The 21,094-nt window shown below is 46.7% G+C and overlaps 1 protein-coding gene across 4 annotated transcripts in view; it reads right to left on the bottom strand.

Annotated features, from left to right (window-relative positions):
• Positions 1–21,094, bottom strand: part of APLP2 (amyloid beta precursor like protein 2) — a 69,525-nt gene that overhangs the window by 7,622 nt on the left and 40,809 nt on the right. For 2 of the 4 annotated variants that reach the window (XM_054579456.1, XM_054579457.1), the window contains exons 3-13: positions 20,906–21,029; positions 14,443–14,555; positions 13,496–13,704; positions 12,945–13,153; positions 11,601–11,768; positions 8,440–8,570; positions 7,800–7,874; positions 6,147–6,305; positions 5,196–5,324; positions 2,073–2,172; positions 446–598 (exon numbers count right to left, since the gene is read on the bottom strand). In XM_054579456.1, the coding sequence (XP_054435431.1) occupies positions 446–598; positions 2,073–2,172; positions 5,196–5,324; positions 6,147–6,305; positions 7,800–7,874; positions 8,440–8,570; positions 11,601–11,768; positions 12,945–13,153; positions 13,496–13,704; positions 14,443–14,555; positions 20,906–21,029 (1,570 nt within the window). The remainder of the gene's footprint in view (positions 1–445; positions 599–2,072; positions 2,173–5,195; positions 5,325–6,146; positions 6,306–7,799; positions 7,875–8,439; positions 8,571–11,600; positions 11,769–12,944; positions 13,154–13,495; positions 13,705–14,442; positions 14,556–20,905; positions 21,030–21,094) is intronic. The other 2 variants (XM_054579458.1, XM_054579459.1) reach the window with 1 other exon arrangement.

Genomic DNA, 21,094 nt, shown 5'->3' with positions numbered 1-21,094 from the left:
TGCCACCTGTGCAGCCGCTCCAGTACCTAGCTCCCAAGACTGTTATGAAAAGATACAAACATAACTTAACATGAAAGTGCTATTTAAACTGTAAAATGACTTCCACATGTAAGGTTTTACACATACTGGAGGTAGCTAATCAGACCAGGAAAAACTGTGGTCTTTAAACAAACCATGTATAAAATGTGAGAAGTATGGCTAACCTCACGGTGACATGGACACCAACTATCTGAAAGCTCCCACTACAACGCTTGCGCTTAGTAGGTGCTTGGTGAACCGAGTCTCCCTTTCCTGGTCCCACGTTCACTGGAACACAACCTCTCTAACACAATCCAAGTTCAAAAATCTGACTTCAGTTTTTTAACTGCGTCTTCTCTCCCCTCGCCCCCACGCCCCCACCGCCCGCCCCCCGCTGCCAAGCAGCTGCACCGTGGATCATACACACCTTCACTCTCAGGTAAGGACGGGAAGGGATGGAAGGGGTGGAATGGCGGGATCTCATCACTCTCTTCAGAGCTCACCCGGACGTCCACGGGGGCCTCTGAGATAGAGGAAGTGAACTGGTCCATGTCTGCACGCTGTTCTTGAAGTAGCTCATCTGACAAACAGACATGGCAGGGAGCCAGGTTTTCAGAAAGATCTAGACTTGAGGCACAGGACGTGAACGAGACTAATTCATGTCATTACAGAGGGCGAGAGCTGCCAAGAGGAGCGTCCCACCAGCTGACAGCACAGTCACCCACCTCCCAAAACGCCTTCCGATTCTGTGGCACCGCAGAGCCCCAGCACCGGGCACCGCCGGGCTCTGTCCTGGGCACCCCCTCTTCTCATCAACTTGCCGTTTTAACATACCACCCATGCGTCATGGCTCCCGAATCTGTTCCCCTGCCCCTGCCGCCAGAGCTCTGGCTCACCCGTCCAGCGGCCTCCCTCACGCCTCCCTCCGTGTCCAAAGGCAACTTCTATTCAAGGCGTGGAAAGACGGTGCTTTCCCTCAGTAACACTTGGCACCGCCACCCCCTCATTTGCTCACAATGAAAACCTGGGCATTAATTACCCTTGATGCTTTTCTTCCCCTCACCCTCCCTCCCAACCCACAGCAACCCCATTCCCCTTCTCCTGAAACGTGTCCCAAAGACCACCCACGCCTCCCCCGCCCCTTACCATTTCAGTGCACAACCACCGTCTTTCTCCTGGATTTTTATTCCTGGGTGGTTTCCAATTTTAATCAACTTTCCACAAAGCAGCCAAGTAATTTTTTTTTTAAATTCATGCTCTTTTTAAAAGCATAATGCAGACCTAATCACTCACTAGTTTAAAAGCCTCTAATGGCTTTCGGTTATCCTGGAATAAAAGCCAAACCCCTTGATTTTGCTAAAATCTCTTAATAAAGTGGCCTCTGCCTCCTTCTTTGACCTCATTTCTCCTGATGTCCAGACCTCCCTGAGCTCCTCGAATGTGGCCCCTTGGGTTAAATGTCAGGCTCTGGGGGAGTCCCTGCCTGTGGCGACGATGTTCTCTCCCCTGAGACAAGGCCCTCCACCACCCAGCCCCCACCGCCACCCCCCGTCCAGCCTCCCCCCACAGCTCTCACCACCATCTGACCCTTGTTTTCCTGCCTGTCTCTCTCCTACTACAACATGAGCTCCAGGAGGCTCCGTGTGCTAGTGCACCATTTTACTCTGTGACACAAAGCAGACACAATAAGTATTTGTTGAATAAACGGAGACGACAGAGACCAGAAGAGGAAAAGGAAGTGGGAATGTGTGTAGAATAGGTGCCTTGAGATACATCAGCAATCAAGAGGGGAAAGGTAACAGGAGACACCCCCCGCCCGGTCCCTTGCAATTTTACACCCTAGTTTTTCTTCCGGTAACAGAGTGAAGGTCAATGAAACTCAAGGCTCTGGTGGCTCACAGCCAGTACTTGACCTTGACACATGAATTCTGACTTCTGAAACCACAGTGTGCTACTGTCCAGCTTCACGGCTTCACTTGTCCTATTTCTTGAATCAGTCTCAAGCCTTAGCAAGAATCCCACCTGACTTAGATACAAATACCATCAGCACCCACCAATTTCCTCTTGGATTTCTTGGGCTACATAAGGTACTTTGTAGAGCAGAGAAAGGCTCTGGTTCCTTCTTTCTTCAATCACATGGAGATGCGTCATCACCTGGAAGTACAATGTGGTGGAGACTCATCAAAACAGCCGGGCCAGGAGGGACATCACACACACGCTTCCGCAAAGGCCCGCTGAAGAGATCCACCTCCACAGCGTCCAGCACAGAGGTCGGCCCGCGCGAATGCATTAGCCCCGTACCACATTTACCAACCACCGACGTGCCAGAACGTGCTCAGACTGTGTAACACCCTTCAGTGATCTGAGAATTTATCCAGAGTGTTCCAAGTTAAAAGAAAATTTAAGAATTCTCGATAGCCAGTTATTGATGTGATTTTTATGAGGAACTTACTAACCATACTGAATGAGTTAAAAACAAACAAAACGCCAAAACACCTAGTTTGTGCAATGCCATGTACTTGGTAAGGTTTCTGAGTGAAAATGGGAAAGAAATGACTGATTTTTTTTTTTTTAACCACCAGTCAGATTAGATGGGGTAAAGAGAATGAAATCACTGGTTAAAAAGTAGATTTGGTGAGTGAGGGGACCATTCAGACTTTGCCTAGTAAAGTAACTGGTTCAAATGACTATCACGGTGATAACTAGTTTATTCTTATTTAATTAAATTAGCTGTTTTTCAAAAAATTATGCTGAAGTGTATACAAACTTGACTTTAAGGGGTGTTAAATGTTACAGACCTTCCTTACCATCCGTCTTCCATAGCTCTCTATTCTTTCTGAATGCAAAATTTCCAAGCTTGTTCACTTTTCTAAAAAAGCAATTAAAACTGTTCACTTTTAAAGCTTTTCAGGGTGGAAAAGAAAGGCGATTTAAGCTAACTTCCACCCCCGTAACACAGTGAGGCACGTGGTTGCAGCTCATACAAGCTTTTGGAAAAGGTTATTCCTGTCCGGTTACACTTGCAGTGATTGAGCTCTCCCTAAAGAGGGCGATCTAAACCAACGGATTAATTCTGTGGCCTCCATTAACATGAAGGGTCAAAGGGGCGGGGGGAGAGTTACATGGAAAGATGCTTTTATTGTAGATTGATAGCTCTCTGACCTGTAAAAGCAAGGATGAAGCAATTTAATTTTATATCTGCCATTCTTTCAATCAAGTAAATGGATGGGAAAGTACAAGAGTAAATCCTCAGAGAAAAAAATGCAAATAGAAATCAAAACACGGACCACCTACAGTCTTAGCATGTGTTGACATTATACTTCTTCAGATGAACTAAGGAGCCACATGGGAGAGGACGGTTCATACGTCCACGTGAGGACGTGAACCACAGGGCGAGGATTACTGGACATCAGTGTCCGTATGGCGAACCTCTGAGCTGCGGTGTGAGGGGTAAAAGCGCCACATCACTCACACCCAAACTGCATCTGTGCGTTCTAATAGGCTGAACATGCTCAGGGCTCTGTGGAGTTTACATAACAGAATAGGGAACAAAAGGTTAATGGAATTCAGTAGCCAAGCTTCACCAGAAGTACAGGCTTAGTGTACAGAAAACAGCATACGCTAGAACTGGGTTTCCCCCCCGAGATTTTCTTAGGAGGGTTCTACGTCCTGTGGGACTGGGTGGTCACTTTGATCTTGCTTGCAGGTTAACTCATTCCCTAGTTATTCATTTCACAGACTGGTCAGGTCTCTCCTAATCACACAGAACAGGCTCTTTTTTCTTATAATGTCCTACACAATAGTCCAAGTTTTCCACACACACAAGAAAAAATTTGAAAAAATGATTACTTTAAAAAAATCGAGACGACCTGAAAAACCTAACCACTGTCAAGATGCGTGCACTGTTCCACCTAAGCTTCCCGGAAGCCACTCCAGGGGATTCTTGGCCTTTCCCCCTTCTACCCCAGCCAGCTTCAAGAAGAGAAGTGAGCTCCAGGCCCCCACCAGGGGCCCCTAAGGGTCCCCAGACCTGGCCCCTTTCATCCTTCCCATCCTTTAGCAGCCCGAGTTGTATCATTACACCAAGCATCCAACTCCAACGGTGAACCTACATTTAAGGACAACTATTCTTCACCTTTATAGTTCACAGAATTAATTCTGTACCAGGCTGTGAGCTGCTCAAGGGCAGACAGGGATTTATTTGACTTTGTACGGCCAGATGCTAGGGCAGAGTTTGGCAGGTGGACAGGAAGCACACAAACATCTGCTCGACGAGCGGAGCAGTGACCTCGCCACAGCATTCCTAAGACTGCCGGGCGGCCCGCCTTCCGATCACAACAGATACGCGACAAAGGGCTGGGAGGGGCATTCACCGGGCACCCACAATCGACACAGGGCTGCATTTGTAATATGGAAGGAAGTAAAATGTGATCAGCCAGGTCATTACAAGGCCCTCTAGGAAAATTAATAGGCTGAACTATGAGACTTTGTGATTTACAAGGGAGCTAACAGTATTGCAGTAGGCAAGCTCACTATGAATACGAGAGTAAAGAAGTTAATGCATGGACACTATCGAAATTAGAAAGAGCGTCCAGAAACAAACTCTCTCACATCGATATCACTCTCCCTCTTTCTCTTTCCCTTCCCCTCTCTCTAAAAATAAAATAATTTTTAATTAGCTTTTTTTTCTTTCAAATTTAATTAAACTAAGAAAAAAGCTAGACCCAGCATGGGGACAACACCCTAGAATGTGGAAGTGTCTGCTTGAACAAAAAGTATAATGTACAGAAGATACCAGTTTTTAAGATCTGTTTGATGCATCTGCCTAGAGAAGGATTTCAAACATTAATTCTGGTGGCACTAGAGTTACACATAAACTCAGGTATCGATGTACCTCTTCACTATAACCATGCACTTCTAAACTTCCAGAAACTGTTTAAATAGAAGGTACTTAAAAAAGTATGGAGAAGATATTTTTAAAATAGTACCTTTCCAAAATATAAATAAATAAAGTAAAATGAAATAAAATAGTACCTTTACAAAAACCAACTCTCATACCTAGTCGTCTTTGGAAATCAAAATCACTGTCTAAGGCCCGACGCCAAGCACAGTTCAGTGCTGCCCAGCGGCGGCCGTAGCGGCCCCTCCCAGGGCGGCGGCCCCTCCGCCTCCTGTACCTGGGATTTCATCTGGGCCGCCTTTTCCGGGTCGACAGCAAGCACGTGCTGGTAGTGGCGGATGGTGTGCAGGCGGTCTTTGTTCTCAGCGCGGACGTAACGCCGTAAGGCCTGGAGAATGCGATGAGGCTGCGAGAGGGAACAGTTGCTTTATTATCCAGAGAACAGGGAATTGGAAATAGACAGAAAAAACGAGGCTTTAAAAACTCTCTTAGGAATGTAAAGCGCAGTGAGGCACAAGAACAAAAGCTGTCCTTCCCAAAGTTTTTATCACCAGTAACAAGCAGCTACCTTTCTAAGCACCAAAATCTAAGTTCGAAAGTTACATCGGCCCCTTACCAAACACGTTTTTCCACGTCCTTCTCCCATGTGAGCTTTTGCTGGTTCAGCCTCCGATACCTTAATTACAAACGAGGCGGTTCCCGGGTCCCCCAGAAACGACTTTACGTGCTCACCTAAGAAGGAGGCAAATACCCTCCTACCAATACTCTCCATCCCCCACCAAGCAAGACAGGTTAGAGAGAGTGAAGGAATGGAAAAGTTTCAGACTACTGGCGCAAAAGGGTTTCTGTAGAAACTACCCCTTTCTTCACAATAGCTCAAAGCCTTTGTCCATGGAAGGCATGTTTTTATTCTTTGAAAGTAAGGCTATTACAAAAATTCAGTAATTGGATAACTACCAGCCAGTCTCCTGAGGTTATGCTCTCTTCGCGTCAGATACTCCCACAGCTCAGGGGGCACGTGCGAGCCTAAGTGTACGCTAAGCTAACATAAGCAGATACTATTCTCCTCCTGCCTCTTCTCTCCTTACTTCCAGCCTTGCCAAAACTTGTCATAAAAATGTCACTTTACTGACCTGCGCGTCATATATTGGCTCCACACAAACACTACTTCAAAGCAGGTCACACGGAGGATATGCTTCACCAGCAACCTGCTCCGCACACGACTCACCCGCGGAGGGTCAGACTGCAGGGCGGCCAGGTAGTTCTCCAAAGCCACGCGGCGGCGGTCATTCAGCATAGCTTCCACTCGAGCTAGGTGGGTTTCCACCAGCTGCTGCTTCTCGCTGGCCGCTTCTTTCTCTAAAGCTTTCACCATAGCTTGGAAGTGCTAAACCCAGGAAGCAGACAACATCATTCATGGCACCCAGAAGTCTAGGCAAACAACCTGAAAGCCCGAAGCTGGCTTCTCCCGGCCCAGAGCCTGTGTGAGCTGGCAGCAGGTTCAGAGAGTGGAGCAAGGTTAAGGCCCAAGTCCTGTACAGTCAGTCCTCACTTATTATCAATAGCTCCTGGGACTTTACGCCAAAAGAGGTGCAATGAAACCAGTTTCACCATAGGCTAATTGATATGAATGAGAGTGAAGCTGCTACGGCATCTCATCGACATCACAAAACGATGGTGAATGACAGGGCTTGTGAGGGCAGGCTGTACTTTATCTGATTCGTTAGGGTAACTGCTTCCTTGTCTAGTAAAAGCACGGTAAAGCGAGTGTCGGAAGGAAGCCTTAGCATTTCCCTGACATTACTGGTTTCTCCACGTGCACCGCAGGAAAAAATATGCTCTGCTTTCTACAATGTACCACAGCCTAATAGGGGATGTATTCTGAACTGTCTCCCAGTAATAGGGTGAGTCCTGCTGAGTCATTCGTACTGAACGCACGCTGTTATCTGTGCCGTACCTGGCCACATTTAAAGGTATAGTCTAAAGCTGCTGGATCAATTTCCCTGCATGGGATGCACTGGCTATGTAGAAATGAACACTCCTGGATTTTCTAGCTGTTCTGAGAAAGGGTTCTCATGAGAAGAGAGGTTTCCACTAAATATAAACACCAACTACTTTAAACTGTTTAAAAGCTTTATGAAATCTAAATCCGTCTTGTAGGTTGCTATCCCTGTTCCTATCAGGAATACCTGTGCCTCTTGTATTCAAGGAGAACACAGTTGCTGCTATGATTCCAAGGCAACATTCTTACAAAGTTAGAAATGAACTGGTATCAGAGAACATTCTTTTCTGCTTTTTGATTTTTCAATAAGTCTGTTAAAAAAAAAAACCTCAGCTCAGACTGGTGTGGCTCAGTTGGGCGGAGCACTGTCCCATAAACGGAAAGGCTGCAGTTTCAACTGGGACTCACAGGAGAGGCAACCAAGCGGTGTGTCTCTCACACAGATCCCTCTCCCCCTCCCTTACCCTCCCTCTAAAATCAATAAGCATGTCCTTGGGTGAGGATAGGGGAAAAAAACAGAATTCAGTACAGCTGGAAAAAAGCCCCAGCCTAAGAATGAAGATGACCGAGGACTTTTGCCAGGAACACAGAATTAACAAACACAGCCAAGCTAAGGTTACTCTCTGGCATGCGTTAGGTGCGCTCTGGCTGGGGATTCGCTTTCCTTCTACCATACGTGAGCTACACCAGAAAATACCAGTTGGGAATTTTTATTAAAAAAAGAAAAAAAAAGGGGGGGGGGCAAGCCAGTTAAAACTTCCTTGTAACATAAACTCTCAACTAAAAGGAGGGGTCAAACTCTAACTTCCTGAGAGTGTGGCTCTCACTGCCTCTCGGAGGGTCAGGCCGCAAGCTCTGTCCCTGGAGAAGGCGTCTTACCTGGATCAGGGTCTGCCTCTCTGCTTTAGGGAGGTTCTTCGCTTGAAGCTCAGCCTCTTCCCATTCCTTCTTTACCTAGAGCGAAGGTCAAAGCGCTCTAACCAGAGTGATCTCTAAAACAATGCCCCCATTTTCTAAAAATACTGCCGGGCCCTGAATCGAACATAGGGAACTGTGCAAAAGGAAGTCACATGTACGATGCACTATGGTGCTCGTGTTGCTCTGACGTGGCCCTTTTAAGAAAAAGAAAACATCCCTGAGACTCCAAACCTCCAACAGGCAGCAGTGTAGAGCTAGCTAGTATCTCACTTTCATTTAATCCATTTTTACACTTACCTTTTTCTAATGGCCTGTGATACTAGCTATTTACAACTGCAATACAAAGTGTCCTTAAAATCAAATTTTAAAGCTAGCTAATGGCAAAAACGAATAACAACAAGCGTGCAACGCGAGCACGCAGAGGGTAAAGGGGAGAAGGCCTAGACACACGGAGAAGGCCCACGCATGCTCTCACACCTCACCTGTCCCGGGCGACATGTTTCGCGACAATGTGGGGAGATGGCGTCCCTTTTTTCCAACTATGAAAACCATGTCAGCCAATGCCAAACACCATGAAGATAAGGAAAGTGCTGAGGTTTACCCTGTCCATCCGGTTGCGGTGGCGAATTTCCAGCTGCTCCTTGGCCTTCTGGAAGCGAGCATGTTCATTGTCATCCGCAGAGGTCTCGAAATACACATCGACGTCGTTGGTTGGCAGAGGAGTTGGGGGAACTGAAACAAGATGACAGAGGGAGTTTTCCGTGTGGGGCAGGCCCACGACGACACTGCCCCGCGCTCCGGGGAGAAAACCGAGCTCGGGACAGCCGAGTGGACCAGCTGCGCTCCAAGGACAGCTCCTGTCTGCCAAGGGCCGGCTCTGTCACGTGATGCTGGTCATCTTCCCTCACGTGATAGTCACCCACCAGGCCAGTCCAGGTACCCTGACAACTGCGGCACCATCAAGGCACTTACTTAGGACTTCGGGGCAGAAAGGGAAACCACTGCCTCTATACTGTCCTTCAGTTCTTGAAATCTTAAAACCCAAAAAATAACTTCCTGTTGCCATCACCGGGAGCAGCTGACCGGAGACGAGGGCTGCGGGCAGACCAGCGGAGGCACTCCCACAAACTCTCTATTTTGAAAGGAATCTCAGGGCTCAGGTCTCTTCTCTTCTTGTTGTGTTTAGGTTAGAACCGACTTTGGGACACTGACTCAACTGAATATTCATTGCATATAAACTGAGCAAAGACTCAACTGCTCTAGCTACAGTTTTTCAGTTTTTGGATTCACTGAGACTCTCAGCCCCACCCCCAATAAGAGATAAGAGGGATAAAACTAAGTTGCTGGATTGTGAGAGGACAAAGTTGCTATACTTAACAATTCACTGGCCTCAGGGTCATCGCCCAGAGAACAAACCATTAGAACCACCACTCCTCGCTGCTAGACAAGCATGGGTTCGGATTCACAGGGAGCCCGGGCAAGGGAGCATCTGCACAATGGAGCCCAGTCTCCTGAAGGAGAAGACAGGTCACTCAGGCAACCTCTCACGGAATACGGATGTCATCTCCTGTTAGTCCAAGTCCCTCGAGATTTCCCAAACCAGGGAGGACTGACAAGCAATTTGCTGGCACAACTTATGTATCATGATATGTTAGAACTAAGTGGGCAGTAAATGCGCACATGCAACAAATTCTATTCAGAGACAAAGACACCTAAACTGCATAACTTCGATAGAACTTTAAAACAAAAGTACAACTAACTGACGAATTTAACTATAAATGCATCAGCCACTCCGTCAGGACACCTTTTATTTACTAAACCTAAAAATAAAATCTTCAAGAATATCTACTCCCTACACACATTTAAACAGGATCTCGACAGCCAATTTTCAAATTAAGTGAATTAGGGGATAGAGCTCTTCACAAACCACATTTCCCATGATACACAAAAGTTCAGCTGGGAGAGTCTCAAAGCACTGAAGTCCATCTGCGCCACAAGCCACGCAGGCCTGCAGCTTGACGGCTTCCGTGTTAGAAGCAGAGCCTTTGGTTCCTATCACTGGGCTGGATGAAGGTAAGACCGAACACAAGCTGCCTCCACCACTGGAAACACAAAGGGAAAGGAGCCGCAGGCCAGGAGGTTTGGTTCTGCAGAGACGGGCTCACACCAGGACCACATCCCTCTGTCCACGTGAACACCACCAGCTCATTCGCCCGACTCAGTCCCCTTCGAGGAGGGACACAAACTTGACCAGCAGAACGGTGGTGTTTCTGCGCTTTCAATGCACCCCAGCCAGGGGCCCCCAAAGTACGTGAACACATGCAGCTCCCTGGCAGGGCTCCCCTGCCCGCAGTAACAGGGAACTACAATTCGACAGACGTTGTTAATGCTCTGAAAAACTGCCGTTCCTGATGGAAGGACACCTGACTTGGGGTGGTGAACACACACTACAATGTGCCGATGGTGTATTACGGAATTATACGCCCGAAACCTACCTGATTTTATTAACCAATGTCACTCCGATAAAGTCAATAAAAAGGGATAAAGAAATAGAAGGACTGCTGTTCCATAGTGCCCTAAGGCACTGCCTCTCTGACTCCCGGGGAAAACAGCGCCATCTGCAGTGAGATCTTAGGGGACCCCAGATTCCTTGCCTCTCTGTTTAAATAGTTTTACAAAGCAGAAACTATCAATTTCTACCTATTTTTCCTGCATAAAAAACATTTCTGCTAAAGGATTCATATTTTGTTCACCTTTTCAACTGTATCTAATAAAAATAGCCTGGCCACAAAGCAGCAACTGGAGTGGGAGCCGGAAGGCACCCCACGTCACACTGAGGTTTCGGAAGCCTGTGGTGGGGGGGGCCACGAAGGTATTCGAACTGAAAACTACCAGAAGCTACAGCCAAATACCAGGAACAGGCAGCAACTCATTATTCTAACAACTTCCAGAACAGGAACCAAGACAAGACTGCCTGGCCGGAGGATTTTCCAAACACAAGACAAGGAGGGTCTTAAAAAGGAAAAGGGGTAAACAAGGAGGAAAGCAAAATTTTACCCACCCAAGTGAACCCGACTCAACTGAACTCCTGAGTTTCCTGGGTCACTGAGGAGCATGCAAACTGAAATGCCTTCCCTACCTCCGTCTGTCTGCGTGACTCAGTGTTGCCAAAACACAGGGGAAAATAGCTCCCTCCCTAGGGTGCATAAAGCAAGGTATTTCAGTATTCCGGGCCCCCAGAGTAACCCCATCATCTCTGTTTTGGAGAGCGCACATCACGGGGGTCGATGACAGGACAGTTCAAAGGCAAGAACGAGAGGCAAAGCCTGGAAACGATCCTGTGCAGAACTCACGGCCAATCTTCTTACCCTTTTGTGCCTTTCAACTAGAGACAACCGAGGACATGGCTGCCTTCCAAACCAACGCAAAGCACTCTGGGAGCCTGCAGACTACACGGAGGGATGAGAAAGCACAGGCCCCCGGGCACACCCATGGTACCAGAGAGGACACGCACCACCACCACCACCACCAGCACCAGCACCAGCACACCCACAGTGAGCACAGGACATGGAGAACCGAGCTTACAACTGCCCACAGGGAAGCAAGGCTAGATCTAGAAAGCACAAGATGAGGGAAAACGACTGACAGCAAACACCCAAGTGGGCAGGAAGCACTACACAGATGCAGTCACGTGGACGGCCAGGGAAGACAAAACGCTGGACAGGACAATCTGCTGCACAGAGCCAGCGTGGCGGGACTTACTCATCGTTTTACACACAGCCATACAATAATCCTCAGACTCAAAATTGTTCCTGTTGCCTCCGCAGCCGCCATATATAAAGCGCACGCACTTCCCCTTGGAGAGGTCGAAGTACCAACGGGGCATCACGGCCCGGCAGGGCCCCGTCATCGCCTCCTGGGAGCAGACAGCTGTGTGGAAATGGTCAGAACGTCAGCGGGACAGAGGCAGCCGCTTCAAACGCTCCACAGCGCTACGGACCGCGAGGGCTGGGCCGGGTGAGGAGGAAGGACCGGGGGACAGTTAGCATCAGTGAAGACTAAGACTGGACAGAACCTGGACGCCCTGGCTGGCTCTATCACCAGCTCAAGCCAGTCATTTCTGACGATGCAGTCATTTTCCACTCGAAGGCAACACAGACACTGAGAAACTGAAAATATTTTTGGTGCTCTCGGGTCTAGGCTGATGTGCAGGTTGACAAAGGAATTCCTTATTTCATAGCTCCGCGAGCCCCACGTTGCTGATCTGTTGTTAGGCGGAGATGTTTGCCCGGTGTGTCTATGCGGGTGGCATCGGGCCCAAAGGAGAACGCAGCGGGGCAGGCTGTGTCAGCGGTAAGTACCACAGTGAACACTCCTTAGGCACCTGGTAAGGATGAGCGCACGTTCTGATGTTCTCCAAGGTGAACCGCACCATAAATTTCTAGACTCAGTAAGTAATTTCCCCCTAGTTGGGCCCTAAATAGTTCTTCAGGTCTTGGTTGGTTTCAAATACACAATCAGCAGGAGGTGAAAGAGGTTCTAGAACTGTCACAAGTTCTTTTTTTTTTAACTGACAAGATGAAAAAACTGCTGGTTCCCATCCCTTACCAGCAGGTCATTCAATTCTACCCCCCAGTCACAAACATCTCTTTAAGGGATAGACAGGGCAGCCTACAGATTTCAACACACTCAGAAAGAGAAGAACCAAGGAAGCGAGCCTATTCCACGCAGTCAGGGCTTTAGCAGTAATGGGGGGGGCGGGCACCCCTGCATGAGAGAATGCCTGAAGCTGAGTGTGAAGGAACCCTGCCCAAGGGTAGGCCATGTTGTTTCTCCTACTGTCCGCTTAAGTCCTTACAATGCACAGAATAGTTTTCTGATTCAACTCTGCACCTCCCCTGGCACGTGTCCACTGGCAGACTCTGCGGCGGCCCAGCTACCACGGCTACGCTGGCACCGCTCGCCCACTGAAGGGCTGACTTGCCCTCTGGCACACAGGAGCACATCGTCTCTCCTTCTGTAGCTCCCCTGTGAGGGAGGCAGCACAAAATTCCAAGTAAATAATTACCATACGGATTTTACTGCCACTGCTCTGTGTCAGGTTACCTTTCACATCGTGAGTAATTTCCTTTTCTGAAATGGTCCCATCGTTGCTGGGTTCTGTTGGGTTTTCTTCATTGTAGTCATCTCCTTTAAAGTTGTCGTAGTAATAATCGCGATCTTCCACCACTTCCTCCTCTTCCTCCTCATCCTCGCCATCTTCATCCACAGCAGTCTCTGTGAAGTCTTCCAAGTCAGCTTCCGTAGGAAATTCGCTACAGGTCACAATACAAGAGGAAGGTTAACACCAGTTCCTATGACAAAACACAACAATGACTCTCTTCCCTATTCTCAAACACACAAACAGAGACAGGAAGCAAGCTCAGCTCGCACTGAACTAAAGCCCCCAGCCCAGCTGCACCAGCAAAAGAGCAAAGCTAGTGAACAGGAACCACATTAATCTGTAGAAAAGACTGTGACCAGAATAACATGAGACTGAAGCCACTGGCACCCCCGTGGGCAGTTCCAGCTGGACTGAAATGCAAGCTGGCTCAGCCCCGGCCAAGCAAGGCAGGCCCCCTCCCCCAGCGGCCCACAGCCACCCAACGACAGTTCACCTTTTAAAAATATCATAGTCGTCCTCTTCATCCTCCTCTCCCTCCTCCTCCTCCTCTCCCTCCTCCTCCTCTTCCTCTTCTTTGGACACAGCAGACTGGACGACCTTTGTTTGAGGGCAGCACACGTACTCAGTGCCGTGGAACTGATCTACGCCACAGGGCAGCAGCATGCCGTAGCTGTACAAAGTCATGCCCTGAGTCAGACAGGCCTAGGAGAGACCCACAGACCAGCATCAGGACACGCTCTGCTCCTTGCTTCCGCCAAATGAAGCCCTTACCACACCACTATTTAATGTGCTCTCATGGACACGTAGATTTTCTGTCAAAAAGTCATGCTGTTATGCTTTTAAGATTTTCAAAGTTCGCTTATCTAGACCAAAAGCATTGGAAGTCCAAAGACGGAACAAATTAAGGAGGGGGATCTTCTTCCAGTGATGATCAACAGCAGCCAGGAGTTCATTCACACTCTCCTCTGGCGAGGGAGGACAAGGACGCTTCCTTAGGGCGTGACCGAAGAAAACAAACCCACTGGAGTCCCAACTCAACTCAGGGAGACAAGCGTTAAGGAAGCGCATTATTTCTCCCCACCAGAAGAGTGAGGCGACATCTATTCCTGTCAGTATATTCGAGCAGACACGGAGGTTCCATTACTGGCAGTTTCTACCCGAGGCCTCAGGGTTAGAACGGCATTCCTGGGTGCCCTGCTGAGAGCACCCTTCTGCGTGAACAATCCTTTTCATTGTCCCTAACTTCAGGGCCTGGGCTGGCAGCACCAAACCTCCCTAGAAAAATATCGGTTCTTTTCCCAAACATTGTTAGTTTTCAAAGTCACTGCTAATTTTGAAGGGGTGATGAAGAAATTAATTTACAAGCACGGTGAGGTCTGTAGGAAAATGCTCCTGTCTCTCCTAACAAAACAACACCGATCTTCCCATCCATCCTTTTACCTCTTTGACAACCGTGTGCCAATGCTGGTGGTTCTCGCACACCTCCATCCGCTCTTTGTGGAAAAACTGGCACTTCTCCGGGACTAACAGAACGTCACTTACAAATTCACCCACTGGAAAAGAGAAGCTTTGTCAAAAGCCAACCTGATCACGATTCAAGGTGAAAACACCCCTCACTGCACGTTACTGCAGATATATAGTCAGGTGTGTAGACAGGCGCTGTATCTCTCCTCTTCAAAGGCCGAAGGAACGTTACAACTCTGAGCAAACAGCCACGAGAGCTCAGCGCTCCGCTACTGCTGTCAGCCCAGGCCTGTTCTCACTTATCTCGGGTTCCACCCCTCAGTCCTGATGCAGAGCTACAACAACACAGGAAAGAGAACAGGAATAGAACCCCCATCCAGGACCTCAAACACAAACACACACACACACACACACACACACACACGCACGCACGCACACACAGCTTCTTCCCCCACCCCGATTTCACATAAAGAATATTCCTAGCTCTTGAGTCCTGTATTTCTGCCCATACGGATTCTAGTAACAAAATGCCCAGGAAACTAAGACTGGGTGTTCTCCTGAAGTACAGCTGAATCTTACAATAGCCCTTTGTGTACCTAAAAACACCTAGTTCTAAGACCAACCGCCATTGTAGTAACTGTTCGTCGATAACTGAATCATCAGTGGAAAGCTACTTACAAAGGGGAACAGGGGTCTTGGCAATGGAAAACTCTGGTAGACATTACCCTAACCAGGTGACCAGTTTAACATCACCAATCATGGACAAGCTGACACACGTGATACCCTAAGAACACATCACCTAGTCTTTCTATCAAAATATGTCATTTCAATCTAACCATGTAAAACAGTAAGACAAATTCAAATTCAGGCATGCTCTGGTAAACAAATGGCCCTGAAGGCTCTAGGGAGGTACAACTCAGTACACAAACTACCAATTAACCAGGCTCCTCTCCCCACTCAAAAGATTTAGATAAGGAACTGTATTCCACACTGGCTGCTGCACCAGTCTGCATTCCCACCAACAGCGCATGAGGGTTCCCTTTTTCCACATGCTCCCTAAATCTTGTTGATGTGTAGAATTGTGCACCTGAAACCTGTATAGTCTTGTTAATCAGTGTCACCTCAATACATTTAAATAAAAGAAAACTGAAAATAGAGATCTGCCACCAATCTCTAGCTATTCTATGAGTGACTTAATTTGACCTCTATAAACCAGAAAATGACTACCACTGAATTGAAAAGTAACCTAAAATATAAAAATGAAAAAACAAAAAATACTCTTTCATTCTATAATACAATTCTAAAAATACATTCCAAGGAAATATTCAGCAAGTGAACAAAAACATTCATCACAGTGTTGTTAATAAAAAAAAAAGAACCAACCTAAACGTCCACTAATAGGGAATTCATTCAATATCGGTATGTATACACAGTGGAAGACTGCGAGGCCCTAAGAACTACAGTGCCTGTGAATGTTTGGCACGGCCACTTGCCAACGGACACCTGCAGCGGACGGGCGAGGTGCTCTGAAGCACCGAGGTGCAGCTGCTGAAGACTGCACCTCAGAGCTTGAATATGAAAACTTCCTTTGGTATGAAGTCTTCACATCACAGTAATGCTGCCTGTCCAAATCGCCTTCCCAAATAACCAAACACAGAACTGTTCTGAGCGTGGAAAGCTCTTGAGCTCAGGAGCCAGACTATACATAACTGTCAAAGATGACTGACTCCTTCCCTACAAATAGCGGCGGTTTTGTTTCCTCACACATCACCAACAATGTCCTACTGCTCAGCTCATTCTGTTCATTTAGGTAAGTTTCTATAGATAAGCAGGAGGCAAACAGTAATAACAGGAAATATAAGATTCATTTTGAGAAGACTGAACTGTAACTTTTCACCAAATGTACTAAGTATCAATTAAAAGAGTTAAATGATGTGGACACAGATGTCTGCAAATTGCGTGACATCAGGCTTCATGCAAACACTGCCCTCAACCCAAGTTCATCCTCAGGTTGCTTTCAAGCATCCTAATCAAGACACACCCTTCCCCTCAATCTCACAGAAACAACAGAAAGCAGTGCCTGAGTACACAGACAAGGCCCCTGGAATATCCAAACCAATTAATACGGGCACCCAACCAAGACAGACTCAGCTCTCTTTTTCTCCCAGTTTCCATCTCCCCACCCTGCTGGCTTCCCTATGATTTGGGTTTGCTAGGCAGATCTATATTTAAAAGAGGTTTCAAGGCTGAAGCTAACCACACTACCATCTATCTCTTTACGGCAGCTCACAGTCTTTACTTTAAAATGTGTAAGAGGGTTCTCCTTGTGGTTACTCCTGGTGAATAAAATATGCAAGACTCTCACTTTTTACTGTATTAATTTCTTGTACAGTCTGTATGTCGAAAGAACTGAGTATGGTTGCATAATTTCAGTAAATGTACTATAAACCATTAAACTATGGGTAAATTATATAACATGAATAATATCTCAACAAAGCTATTCTTAAAAATCAGAGAAATTATTATTTACAGGGGATACTGAAAAGGTTTTAAAAATATACTGAAGATAGCCCTGACCAGCGTGGCTCAGTGGTTGTGCGTCATCCCACAAAGCAAAAGGTCACTGGTTCAATCCCCTGCTGGGGCACATGCGAGAGGCAACTGATCAATGTGGCTCTCACCTATCAATGTTTCTCTCCCTCTCTTTTTCCCTCCTATCCCCCTCTCTATAAATGAATAAAATCTTCTAAATAAATAAATACACATACACACACACTCTGAAGGTAATAGAATTACAGGTATCAACATGAGCTCATTGTTTTTAATACATGCACATAAAGATAAAAGATTTGTGTCTGCATGTAATATATATACACACATATAACATCTTTCAGCTGTCTCCTGAGTAGACCTAGAAGCAATAACACTGTAATAGCAGTAAGCACATCTAATGCTCAGATCTTGGTTCCTAGATATTCTTTCTTCCCTACTAAATGAAACCAGGCCTTCTTGAAGAAATGTCTGAGCGCAGGGGTGGGGTAGAAAAATATAGGATGAGCCTAGCGCATCTTTTTGTAACAGAAAGTAAGGAAGCTTTCAAAGAATGGTAGGGACATGGGACACAGCAACCAGCATGAAGGGGCTCCCATTGGCAAAATCTGGACAGTGAGTCTGTCCACCATGAAATAAATGAATGCAGATTTCACCTTAGCCAGGTGTAAAAGTTAAGACTGATAATGAAAGAGACATCATGAAACTCCTAATGTGATGCAGCAAGAACATTTCTGTAATAAAACTCTTAAGAATGAGTAAGTCAAAAGGAGTAAGACAAACCCAAACTGCAAGACATGCTACAAGGTTAACTGGCCTATAGTCTATTAACGGTGATTTTCAACCAGTGTGCAGTAAGGATTTTTAAAACATACACTATCTGGCTATTTAGACGGGGGTTGACCTCTTGCCCCCTTAGATTGTCAAATAGACTGTGACCAAGACAACAAGACCCATCCGGTGTGAATGAATAAAAATTATACCTGATTTTTTTCATCGTATCAGCAAAATATGTATTGGATATTGGATCAACGATAACTACCTGATTTTGATGATTGTACTATGCTTATTTAGGAGAATGTCTTTGTCTTTAGGAAATACATACTAAGGAATAAAAGGACATCATGCCTGCAACTTAAATGATTGAAAAACAAGTAGTTAAGATTAATTTTACCGTATTAATCAAATGTCAACAGAAAATCTGAAATCAAAGGAAAGGGTATACAAAAAGCTCTTTATACTACTTTTGGAACCATTCTGTAAACCTGAAGTTCACTTTAAATCATTATTATTTCTAAATTAAAAAGGCAAAAGTAACTATAAAAGTTTATCACCAAAGGCTTTCTAAGGAAATCTACGGTAAAAAGAAGGTTGTGCTGATTACTAACCATGTCAGTTCTACCTGGGCACTCTGGGGCGGTTAGGTGGAAGGAGCGGAGAGACATTAAAATCTACTACGTCTTAAATGACGACTGAAGGAAGAATCAACAGTATTTCTTTCCTACTGCCTCCCTTAAACTCCAGTTGCCTGGTCCTTCCCTTAGGCTCAGACAACTGTATTCATTTAAAAATAAAAATGGGTAGCTCTACTAAAAATGAGTAACTGTCTGAAGAAGTGACACTGCAGATTGGATAATGCTTTGTGACGATGCAAAGTCGGTACTGAATAGTTTATGGTCACATCGTCTTTATGCATTGAGTTAATGACACTATCACTTCACTGTCTGGCCGTGTAACACGCTGATAAATTCAAACCACAGCATGTGGAAACAAAGCAGTAAAGCGCACGCTCTGCTGTGCACTAGCGATGTCCGCAGTCCCGTCGTCATCACAGAGCGTGTCCTACGTGCTGGGTGCCGTCACGGTGCTGAGGGAGTGAGAACTGAAGCAGGACTGGTGTTTTCAAGGTATTTACAACAAAGGTAGAGAAAGAGACATAAACAGAAATCACTGATTGTACAGCATGATTTGGTATAATGGCAACAAAATGAAGGGTTTCGGAAATCTGGTTTCCTAGGTAGAAAATAAGACCAGGAGGAATGGCTTCCTTTAAAGGAAGCACCCCGAGGTAAGTCGTAAAGGGAGAACGTCCCAAGTAAAGGGAGGCAGAACAGAGTCATTCCGAACAGTGAGAACTGGATGGCAAGTGGCCAGGAGCCACAAGGTGTCCTCGCTGATGTAGAGCCGGAAGCACAGAAGGGGGGTTGGGTGTCACAGAAAGCAGAGTAAAGTAAGCAAGGCCCACATTATGGAGTTTAACCCATACCGAGGAGCTTAATTTAACATTGTTTTTTTCCTTAAGCTTTTCTTCACCTACTAAAGGGTTTTATGTGCAGCGGAGACGAGTCAATCTTCATTTTAGACCAGAGGGCAACAGAGAGGGCAGCGGACCCAAGGGACACGCACGGAGGTCGCCGTCACAGCCGAGGCAGGAAACGATGAGAGGCTGAACTAGGGCTCCGGAATCAGATGGACAAGGACATGGCCAGAGGTTCCCAAACTTGCAGGTCCCAACACCCCGAGTGTCTCAGGAAGTTTTCTCACAGCACCCCCGGGCCAAAAGGCAAGCAGCCAGCGCTCCAGCCCCGTCAGTGCTGTGCCTCCACCCAGGGCCTGCTGCTGGGCCCTGCGCCGCTCCTCTGACCCGGCGACCGACGGAACGCCCTCCTCCTTCTCTATTCTGCAGTGATTTTGTGTGATGCTGACTCTCTATCGCAGGAACCACTTAGTTAGACAAAGATAGGAGATCATAAAAAAAGGAATACAATGGTCAGATGTTGAAACTGTGCATACCCCCAGCTAGTAGTTCATGGGATGTTGGACAGATGTTTCCCCCGCAAACCAAACACATCCCACAATGCCCGTGAGTCTGCTGCAAGGTCCTGGAGGGCCTCGGTGAGCTTCCGAATGCACATAAGCCACGTTCAAGGGGTAAGAACCAGGCAGGCTTGAAAACTGGCTTGATGCAGAGATGAAGGTCTCCCAGACCTCAAGCCCAGAGTTCTGGGTGGGTCGTGGCGCCAGCAAAGTGACACAAAACATACAGGAGGGGAAAGGTCAGGCTGCGAAGTCTTTAGAGGTCAAGATGCAAAAGAAAGAAATGACTCCAAATACTACCTATCTACAAATATTCAGTAATACTCTGCTTCATTTAGTTTGAGAATTTTATAGAGAATGAACGAACCTCATACCCAGAGATTTCTTGAAGCCAAATGGAATGGAAGAACATCCGTAAACTCATTATAAAGAGTGCTTCCCAGTCTCACCCCACTGCAGGCTGCTCAACTGTGAAGTAAAGGATGTTAGGCACCGGCAGGGTCCCTCTTTCCTCCTACTGAGCACTTTGAAAACAACGTCATTGCTATGCTGACTTTCCTTCCTGCTATTTTGCTACATGTGAAAATCAGAAAAGCAATGTATCCATTTTAGGAAAGGTTTTAAAGATGGGAGGGAGAGAGGAGAAAAGTTAAATTCATGGCTAAATTTATATACATCTACAGAACTACCCAGAATACCTAACGTTAATGCTGTATCCGTGGGCTGCTTCCTTCAGAGCCGCCCACGACGACAACCGTAAAATGTGAGGCTCTCCGGGGCCGGGCTGGACTGCTCTGCAGGCGGTGCTCGCCTCCCGCGCCACAGGCAGGGCTCTTCCTCAGAAGGCAGAGGAAGCCCGGGATGGGCGCGGGAGAGTTAGTGACCATCTAAGTCAACTCTCGACACAGAGAGCAACCAATACTTAAAAAAAAAAAAAAAAAAAAAAAAAAGGTCCCACAATAAATTCTTGTAGCCCTCAGGTTCTTAACAGATGTAGATGAAATCCTGTCCACGAGAACATGAGGGAACCCACTTCCTGAGAAACAGCCAAGAACATCTGCACTGCACTCACCAAGACACTTGAAAGGGATCACAATGCGGCTCTTGCACTGTTTTTTGTCCCTCCGGCACCAATTGTCCACACTCACAGGCTGGTTGGCTTCCATCACATTGGTGATCTGTAGCTCTGGATACATCTGCAAGGGCAAAGAATACACTCAGAATAAACTGACTTGGTCCATAATAAAGGTACATTCACTAG

This window comes from Pteronotus mesoamericanus, unplaced genomic scaffold, assembly GCF_021234165.1.
Source record: "Pteronotus mesoamericanus isolate MK-2021 breed Mesoamerican mustached bat unplaced genomic scaffold, CSHL_Meso_final contig_53, whole genome shotgun sequence".
Taxonomy (NCBI): Eukaryota; Metazoa; Chordata; class Mammalia; order Chiroptera; family Mormoopidae; genus Pteronotus; species Pteronotus mesoamericanus.
The sequence above is the reverse complement of the archived record's forward strand: the minus strand, read 5'-3'. Positions and strand labels throughout refer to the sequence as shown.